We start from the raw sequence: 9,569 nt of genomic DNA, 5'->3' as shown, positions 1-9,569 counted from the left end.
AAAGTGTTTTTGTTGTTAGGTCGGTAACAATGAATATTTTAGGCTTTAATAAATAAATAAACAATTTAGGCTGCAAACTGGGGGGGCCCAGTTAACGAACCTCTCTTCCCTCCTCCCTCCCGTTTCGCGGCAAGTAAACGTACCACGCGTTCACCTTCGACTTCGCGAATAGATTACGACTTCCCGATTCCAATAAACCAATGAAGCCCTAGAATCTCTCTCTCTCTCTCTCTCTCTCTCTCTCTCTCTCTCTCTCTCTTTTGTCTCTCCCTTCTCATGGATCCCTGCGACCCCCAAAACCGCAAGTTGTAATCCAATTTCCCGCCTCGTCACCTCGTATGGGTCTTTCTTTCAATCCCTCTTTTGAATTTGTTGATGGATCACTACAAAACCCTAGGGCTTCGCCGCGACGCGAGCAAGGAAGAGATCAAGGAGGCGTTTAGGCGTCTGGCTCTTAGATTCCACCCGGATAAGCACTCTCAATCCTCCAAGGAGGTCAGGGACGGCGCCTCTGCTCGCTTCAAGCAGGCCTCGGAGGCTTATGAGGTCTTGATCGATGAGAGGAAGAAATCCGAATACGACCTTGGATTTTCGAGTAGGAGAGGTGCGTCGTCTTCTTCATCTTACTACTATGGAGCACGACAGTATGGTTATGGTTATGGGGGTGGTGGGAGTTATAGGAGGCCTCCTCAGAGGGACGGTGGCGTGGGGATGGATATGGAGTTCTTGTTGAGGTTTGTGACGAGGAAGGGGTTTCTTCTCAATGTCGCTTTTGCCAGGTAATTTGCAATGCTTTAGATTCTATTCTTTGGAATTGTTTGTTTGCGTATGGAAGAATTATATTGTTCTTGATAAATGGAAACGCATCATTTTGTTTCATTGTATCATGTTACATGCAGTTCTTTTCAAATCTAGAATATGGTTCTTGCTGATATTATGCTGGGTTGATTTGGATGAATACTTTGAGCTGATTGGGACATTAGAGAATATTTGTTCCTTAAGAAATATAGTTTCATATATTGTATAACTATTTATCCCAGAATAGTGTGTCCAAAATCACTTTCTTTTTTTTTCTTTCGAAATCCCAACTTTACCCTTCCATTCCTATGAAAACCTCAAGCAATGGTTTTTGCAAGTAGGCTGCATATGCCAGTCCTTGGCAACATGATTTAATTCCAAAATTACCTGTTTCACAGACCTCAATTTATCAGGCTTCAAGACAGCCGTAAAGAAATGATATAGAAAGAGATCAAGTGTATAATAAGGATAAAGACAGGAAAGAAGCCAATGCTGTCTAGGTAAAGTGATTTGGTGCAAAGAATTTGTAGTTTTTCGTATGGAAGGTCGTCGTTTGATAGATCATGTGTTTGACCATCATTTCGTTACAATCTCTGTTTCTATTATATGATTCCTGATATTTCTGAGTATGAAGATTAACTAACTACTGTGCACCGTGGAAAAGTAGAAAATAGAAGACAGTCAGACACCAACACATTTATGGTGATATATTCTTCTTTACAGTGTCTTGTTAGGTGGAGCAGTTTTTATTGAGAGAAGCCTAGAAGAGCTTTGGAGAATGAACAACTCTGGGGTAAACTTCTGAATCTCTTCTTATATTGAAATTTAAGTCCACTTCTATCATGTTAATCTTTCAGAATTCTTATGTCATGCCATTGACATTGATTTGCGACTTTATAGAGTCCTAAGGGTAGTCTCAAAGATAAGGGATTCAAGCCGTATTAAGTAAAGTGTACCTCTTTTCCATGTTAGGTATATATTTACACATTTTACATACATACAGACACATTCATACATGCGCACACAAAATATTATCAATTTAATTTCTATTAACATATTAGATTTCCATAACTTTTAGAAGAATCAAAAGAACAGAAGGTTACAGAAAAGGTATTAAGTACCTTTGGACATGTCATATATTGTTACTTAGGCAGAGTAATACTGAATTCTGAATAAGCTAAATCAAGAACGCATCTACTAAATGGAAACGATAGACAGTGAGTTAGCAATTATGAAGATGTATGTGTTATACTAAGAGTGTTATAGCTACGCATCAACATTCCGACATTACCTAATATATGGCTTAACTCGTTACCTAATACTCACCATATTTGGGGCATTCTCTGGTACAGGAGCCTTATGATGCTTCTGCATATGAATAAGAGAAGTTGTTGTGAAGGAACACGAAATTTGTTATCTTTAGTTCTTGCTATGCAAATTGTGACACTTTAAATTGTCCCATGTATCAGCATTGACAAATGTACTTATAGTGACATGTAGTTGGCTTGGTCTGTAATCCATGCATTAAATTAAGTGATAGTATTGCAGTCTTCAATGGATTTAAGCTATTTGCAACAACAACAACAAAAAAAAAAAAGCATGCCAAAATGGAGAGGCATAAAAAGTTGTGCCAACTGGATAATTCATGCTAGAATTGTGATCCTGAGTCCTGACTTCGAGAAAAATTACAGAAAATGATGATCATTTTTCTTTTACATGCAGAAATCATTTGAAGAAGCGATGGAGTCCATTGAAAAGGTTAAGATACAGAAGGAGAACAGCCAAGGCTCATAAAGAATGTCCTCATAAAAATGTCAACACTAAGTTCTACGGATGCTTGAACAAGTTCTTTTCCACCTAATTTTCTGTCTGATGTACAATTCTCTTGTATTATATCATAGAAATCTCCAAATCCTTTCCAAAATAAATGTATATGTTGTATGTTTATCAAAGGTTTATAAGCACCAACTTTGATAGTTTATGTTTCTACAGACTACCAGTCATCACTGGATTGCCAGAGCACAATTAATCATCAACGAAGTCTTTAGTTAATTCACAGAAAGAATGTAAATTTAGTTTAAGCTTGATGCCTTAAAGCATATGTACAGGGAGAAGACGCTGATAGTAGTCGGAGAAGAGAATAGAACTAAGCGATTCATTTATGGAACTAAAGTAAACCAACTTTATCTTAATAACTTATAGGGTTAAGTTAATATCTAGAACTCATGTATCGCCCCATCTTCATAGATCTCTTTATTTATTTATTTTCTCTAAAATGAGGGAAAAGCAGTTCCTAAAATATCTAAAGCTAAGTATAATCCCAATCTCAAAAACTCTAACCATGATTCTATTCTTTCTCCTTTTGCCCCCCCTCCCCCTTTTTTTATTGGTTCTTATCACTTCTTGTTGCTTTATTAATGTCTCTATCCTCTTCGTACCTATCCATGTTCCTAAAAAAGGTACGAACATTCCACAGTTAGCTTAGACAAGCAGCACTCTGTTCGAAGGCGTATGCTATGGCGATAGTGATGGTGAGTGATTGGGATACCATGGAATGGAATGGATGGTGATAGCAATGGAGGGATGTACACAAATCCATAATGGTGGTGACGATGATAATATAAATAGAGGTTGATGAGAACGATACGATAACGATGCCAACAGTAATGACAATAACAATCATTAGTGGACAAGATTACGATGCTTCTCTTTTCTTTTTTCTTTTTTTTATTTTCCTATTTTCGAGAAGAAAATTATTATGCCTCATAATTCTTCTAAATGCTCTTCTTTTTAGGAGAGAGAGAAGTGAGGATTGTTTGCAATAATTGGCTTTAATGATGACAAGTGAGTGACTTATAAGACGATTGATTGCTGGTGTCGAATTCAATGTAACGTTCAAATTCCTGAAAGTGGGTAGTAAAGTAGCTATCGAATCAGAATAGAAATCAGAGACACTGCATCCATTAAGCATATGCTTCTAGTTTCTCAATTCTTTTTCCGTTGCTCGTCGAATAAAACAAATTCTAGAATAAATATTTTAATTTTAATATTAAAAAAAAAGTTAATGACACTATAAGTCATTCTATTGTTTAGTTGAATATTAATACGAAGAGTAATAATTATATTTGATATGATATAAAGTTAATATTAAGATATTAGAGAACACTAAATTTATTAGGAATTGATGATGTTTTATATCAAATGACGAAATATTTTTGATTGAATGTAAAGTAATAATAGTAATATTTTTTTATTATAAATATAAATTTAAAACATATATTTGTATTAGGACAAATGCGAACTTATAAATATGTGTTAGTGTAGATATGTAACTATTTAATGCGTGGCAATATTGACATATAGTTATGTAATGTATGACAGTGTATACAAATATATAACCATATAGTGTGTAGTAATGCGAGCATATAGTTGTACAGTGCATCGCATCGTGGACATAGAGCCATGTAGTGCATAGCAATACGGATATTAGATATATAACTATGTAGTGCATCGCAGTGTAGATATATAACCACATAATAAGTGACAGTGAAAACATAATTATACAATGTATGATAGTGCAAACTTATATCATTTGTACTACTTTGTAGTAAGGATATCATAGTATATTTATATAACATGATTGGTTTTCGAAGAAAAAGAAATAAGAGAGAAAGAATCTAAATTGTACTTGAGATGATGTGTAATTAAGTGATGTCTAATATATGAACAATATAATAATTCTGGGATATAAAAATTGTATGAATTAGATGAGACAAAATAGTAAACTAATATATAAGAAAAAACTAAATTGTTGTTTAGTTATTAAACTAGAATAAAAGACTTATTCTAAAATAATATTATTCATATTTCATAAGTGAAAGGGGGTAAAGTGCTTTCTTTTCATAAATTGGGTTTACTAAGCAATAAATGACTTACAAGATAATTTGGCAAAATGATTAGGGCCAACAATTGCCTAGCTCATCGGATTACATTAAGAGAACTCAAACTCCTGATCTCTATGTGGAGAATCAAATGTCTCAATCACTAAAATACCGATCAAGAGACTAGACGATTGATAGTGTCAAATATAAGTTTGAAACATAAGCTAGGACAGTGTATGGAACTTATAAATTCTTGAAAGTGAGGAGTAGAGTAGCCATCAAATGAGAAAGAAGTTAGAGAGATTATGTCCATGAACATATATTCCCCTCCATAGAGAATCCTACAAAAAAAAGGTTAAAAGGAACAGCTCCCACTGATGTTGAAAGATTGTCTGCCCACTAACCACAATGAGGGGCCTCTTCATGGAATTTTCATATAAATAGAGATGGGCCTAGAAAATTTTTGTTATTAAAGTTACAAGTGCACTAGTGGCCCTGCTTCCAGTCTTATCTTTTGGCCACCTTCTCATAGTTATAATTCGCTATCTCACTTGCTGCAGCCCATGCAATTCCAACTCTGAGAAGGAGATTGCAAGTGGTATAGCCTACACAGATACATATTGACCATAGTGACCACTGGTTCAAGCATAAGTACAATTGGATGAGATAGGATAAGAACACCAGAGCAGTGCAACTTGGTACATCAGAGAATCCAAATGTCTATGGTATGTGAGACCAAATGGATAAGAAATTTGGCACGCCACGCCTACAAAGGCATCAAATTCTGATAGTAATTGTAAGGAAATGTGAGTAATTTGATGAGAATTTTGAAAACAAGCAGAGTGAAATAAACCAAACTGTGATAAAAATTTATAATGGAATTTCAAATAAAAAATAAGCTGTGTTACCAATGTCAAGTACTCGATGCAATGGAGAGACATCACACCCTCCAATTAAACAGGAAGATAGGCTACCATTTGTGATCACCAACTATCAATATCATAGTATTTATAGTATCTAGCAGTTACAGCGTATCTTTCATTACATAATTGCTGAATTTGCTGGGCCATTCATATGGACAAGACTTTTTGTTTGGATCTCCAAACTTTATAACATAATTGCTGCATGGTTCAGTAGCTAAGTTGGCAACTTTGCATGGGCCCATTTCATGAAATATAAGCTAAATTTTTGCCAATCAATCAACTACGGGAATGCTTTTTGAAGGGGGAAAGAAAGGAGCCATGGAGAGCACCTATAAGAAAAGAGCTGTCATACAATTGGCTTCTGAGGCACCTCACAGGTCATTAGTCATTAGTTTCCATTTGAAATTTGGATGCCACAAAGGATAAAAATAAACAAAGAACCATGATACCTTAATAGGGTTTGCGATTGCTATTGCTGCAGTCTTAGCATGACCTAGCAATACACGAGGGACCTACATGGTAACACAGCTGTGATGTATTCATTAAAATAAACAAAACAAAAAATACATAGCATATCATTATTATTTGCCATAGTCATAGCTCTACAATATATTCTATAAGAAACAATGTGATATTGGTGGGTTGATTAAGATTATGGGTGTCCTCATTACATCATGGTTGGTGATGGAATAATTTATACAGCTGTTACACTAAATACCATTTAATAAAATCCATTACAAGTGAGTTAGTGCGCTAATTGTAGTTATAGGTTATACATCTGGCTAATATATATTTATATATAGATATAGGGAAATCAAACAGCTGGAGTCAACCATATGAGATCTAGTGCACTATAAACAAAAGGAGAAGTCAAAATTACTAGCCGTTGCACATGAGTTGGTGGAAACCCAGATAGAAATTCAAAAGCTATAGTATAAAAAGGATAATGGTCACCGAACTCTTCAGTGGGTAAACTTTTGATGTATCATAGAAGTGGAGCAGTGGCCTTACTGCAGAAATTTCCAGCAATTCCTGCAGTCTTAATACTTGGCGGTCCTTGAATGGTTGCCAAGTCCCCCTAATTGCAGGAAAAATCCTGCATGGCAGCAATGTGCTGCCAACCACATGAGTGTGCATTAGGTCGATTGTCGAATCACCAACTACTAACATTGATGTCTATGGAAGTATGTATAACTACAAAAGAAACACTTTATTCTTTTGTTATAGACCCACAATAATCAAGTGCGAATTCAGGGATTTTAATTGCCTAGAGAAGGGGAATACAAAGAAAAAGAGAGTCCAATGAGAACAAAGAGACTGTTTTAGAATTCAACAATGGATTCCAAGGGATGTGTTATACATGGTACTCCTTACCTATCTGATAAAAGAAGACAATCATCATGCCAACAACAATTAAGAAGGATAAACTTTCAAATTCCGGAAGGCGAACACCTATTTGATATGCCTTTGCAGACAAGGACGGAGTGCAAGGGATATCAAGTGAAGATAGATATATATACAAAAATAACATTGCATCATGTTCTTAGGATATTTAATAAAACTAGCCATTATTACTGTACAGATACTACAAGAGAAGGAAAAAGATCAGAACTCATCGTAACAAGAACAGACCTCATGCAGTAGAATTAGGATTTTGCTTTTGATTCCATAAGTAAGAGAAAACGAACCAAGGGTAAGCTGAAGAAGGATATGTGCTAGGAAGATACATGATCTAGAAACCATTCATCTCTAAGAGGTAAGTTCGCCGCTTGACGAGTGCTTTTACTGCTGCCCTATATGGGCCATCAAATGCTCTAGTAACAAATGCCTCTACCTCCTTCTTGCTACAATTGCTACCGCTACTTCCTTCACTAGCAGGTTTGATCACCACTAGTGTAGCACCCTGCAATCCCATGCCCTCCGGGAGCTCCAAGTATGGAGCGTACCGCAGCTTCATGTTGGATGCTGGCACCTGAGTCCTATTTGATGATGCAGAAGCTGCAAATGGCTTCTCTGCGAATTCCTTTAGTTGTTCTACCCCCATGCTCAGTGTTCCCTGCCCATCAACATCTGTCAAAACCAAGCTCTTCATTGTTGGATGCTCCTTAATTATTTGACGGAGAAGATAATGCCTTGTGGAAGCAGCGATCAGGGAGCTAATTGTCCAAACTACACGCAGCTTCAGCCCTCCATTTGTGTAGAACGACTCGGGTATGCTCCCATTGTCGTCTAGAGTTGGATCATGATCGGAAGAAGCTGGTTTTCGGTCCACACGAGTACCCCCCAATATCACGCAGTTCTGAAGGGTGCTTCCAAACTCCGCTCTCCATTTTAAGAGCACCCCATCTTCCATCCCAACATCCCCAGCAGGGAGCTCGATCCTCAAGTTGCGGATGTCTGTGAAATTCTTGAGAACTTGAGCAGGGGAATGGTGTGAGAGCTGAGGGAGAAGGGGTTTGTTTGCCCCGCTGGAAATCTGGAGGTTGTTGAAAGGCTTGAAAATGGTAAACATTAGCTTTAGGAAGTGGGCAATGATGTTTCGTGGTTTGGGGGAGGATAAGTTCAAGGCATCATCGGGATCCCCATCGCTTGTGATTACTCGGTCGATCTTAACATAGACATCATTCACGAGCGGAACGAGGGCATTGAAGCGCTTTGAGACTGCGGAGCACCGGCCAAGTGATCGGACTTCGGCGAGCTTGTTAAAGATGAGTAGTACAAGGGTGTCTGGTATCCGGTCAAAATGGTCTTGGCAAATAGGTGGGTCGGAGTGAATTCTAGATTTTGACTGCATATTCTGTCAATTTTTACCTCAGCCAGATATAAATATAGAAAAATAAGCTCAAGATTGGTTGTGGGAATGGCTCGATTCAGACGCAAAATTTAACTGCATGTGAGGGGGAAATCATGCCATTAGGAAGCTGAAACCCCATCAACAATTAACTTGATGATCTGAAGAATGAAATAAAGAAACAACAACAGTTGATTAGAGCAAACAAGAGAACAAATGTAGAAGAAAATAACTCTTCATACCAAATATCTGAAGAGAATAAACCACAAACAAGAGAACAAGAAGACGAAAAGAACAGCAATTAACAGTGTGAAAAATAAAGTAATGAAAGAACATGTTGGCTTGATAAGGAACAATTAAAGCACAGAATCTCTTTTCAGACAATTCCAAATATCAAAGAGAAAGGGAGGAAAACATTTCTTGGTAGGATCCCTCCACAACTTCACTAACCAAAACAAAAGAAAAATCTTTTCTTTTCCCTAGGTCCTGGATCTATATACTTGGAAACTATCCAAAACTAAAACACATTACAAACACCTCAGCTTCCAATATTCTCCAGAGAAACTGAGGAAATTACACAAATAACTAGCAGCAAATTAGCGCAGGATTCAGCAAATTACTTACACAGACTCCTCATTTCCACCTAAGAGCCCTAGAATCCTTCAACCAGAAGACCATTCCCACCTCCCTTTTCCCTGTTCCACGAATGAAGATCGAATTCGAGCTAGGGCTTCACGAATCCGAGCTATGGGGAAAGGGGGATTAGGAATTCCGGAGATTGAACTCTTCGATCTCTTCTGTGGACAATTTGATGACAGAGGGGAGGGGCTTTTTAGATAAATACCATTTCTCCTCTCGGCGATAAAGATTTAACGGCGCCGTCAGCGGCGTTAAATGGAGCGGGCGAATCGACGCTGTTTGCTCGGACTGTTAAGAGTGACGGAGCGCGACAGGTGTCAACGTATTGTGAGGGATCTGATCCTCCGAGTACGGACACACGGCAAATCGACAAAAATAAATAAATAAATAAAAGAGATTATTACACTAAGACCCTTGCTCATTTTATATACACCCTCTCAATTATTATTTTTAAGTATACATCCACCTCCTAATCGTAGAAATTATTCTTTAAAAGAAAATTATGGAAAATCTCTCAACCTCACAATGGTGTTTAAA

At 37.2% G+C, this 9,569-nt stretch overlaps 2 protein-coding genes across 6 annotated transcripts; one reads left to right on the top strand and one right to left on the bottom strand.

Annotated features, from left to right (window-relative positions):
* The first annotated feature begins 49 nt into the window (after positions 1-49).
* Positions 50-2,743, top strand: LOC140775952 (chaperone protein dnaJ 72). Its single transcript, XM_073119455.1, has 3 exons — positions 50-779; positions 1,522-1,591; positions 2,521-2,743. The coding sequence occupies exons 1-3, from the start codon at positions 376-378 to the stop codon at positions 2,590-2,592; spliced, it is 546 nt and encodes a 181-aa protein (XP_072975556.1). The 5' UTR covers positions 50-375; the 3' UTR covers positions 2,593-2,743.
* Positions 2,744-5,058: 2,315 nt separating this feature from the next.
* LOC140776377 (F-box protein At4g18380-like) lies at positions 5,059-9,212 on the bottom strand. Of its 5 annotated transcripts, none has more exons than XR_012106876.1 (4): positions 9,018-9,212; positions 7,235-8,554; positions 6,052-6,114; positions 5,508-5,931 (listed from the first exon to the last, which is right to left on the bottom strand). XR_012106876.1 is itself a non-coding variant. In XM_073120058.1 (3 exons), the coding sequence occupies exon 2, from the start codon at positions 8,394-8,396 to the stop codon at positions 7,335-7,337; it is 1,062 nt and encodes a 353-aa protein (XP_072976159.1). In that variant the 5' UTR covers positions 8,397-8,554; positions 9,018-9,212; the 3' UTR covers positions 5,059-5,445; positions 7,291-7,334. The 5 variants fall into 5 exon arrangements, 2 of the variants coding, with proteins under 2 accessions (XP_072976159.1, XP_072976158.1); XR_012106877.1 differs by having other exon boundaries at positions 5,509-5,931; positions 7,291-8,554; XM_073120058.1 differs by lacking the exons at positions 5,508-5,931; positions 6,052-6,114 and adding an exon at positions 5,059-5,445 and having other exon boundaries at positions 7,291-8,554.
* Between the last annotated feature and the right edge of the window lie 357 nt (positions 9,213-9,569).

Source organism: Typha angustifolia, chromosome 14, assembly GCF_048772165.1.
Source record: "Typha angustifolia cultivar Huaian chromosome 14, ASM4877216v1, whole genome shotgun sequence".
Taxonomy (NCBI): domain Eukaryota; kingdom Viridiplantae; phylum Streptophyta; class Magnoliopsida; order Poales; family Typhaceae; genus Typha; species Typha angustifolia.
Note: the sequence above shows the minus strand (reverse complement) of the source record. Positions and strands in the feature narration are given on the sequence as shown.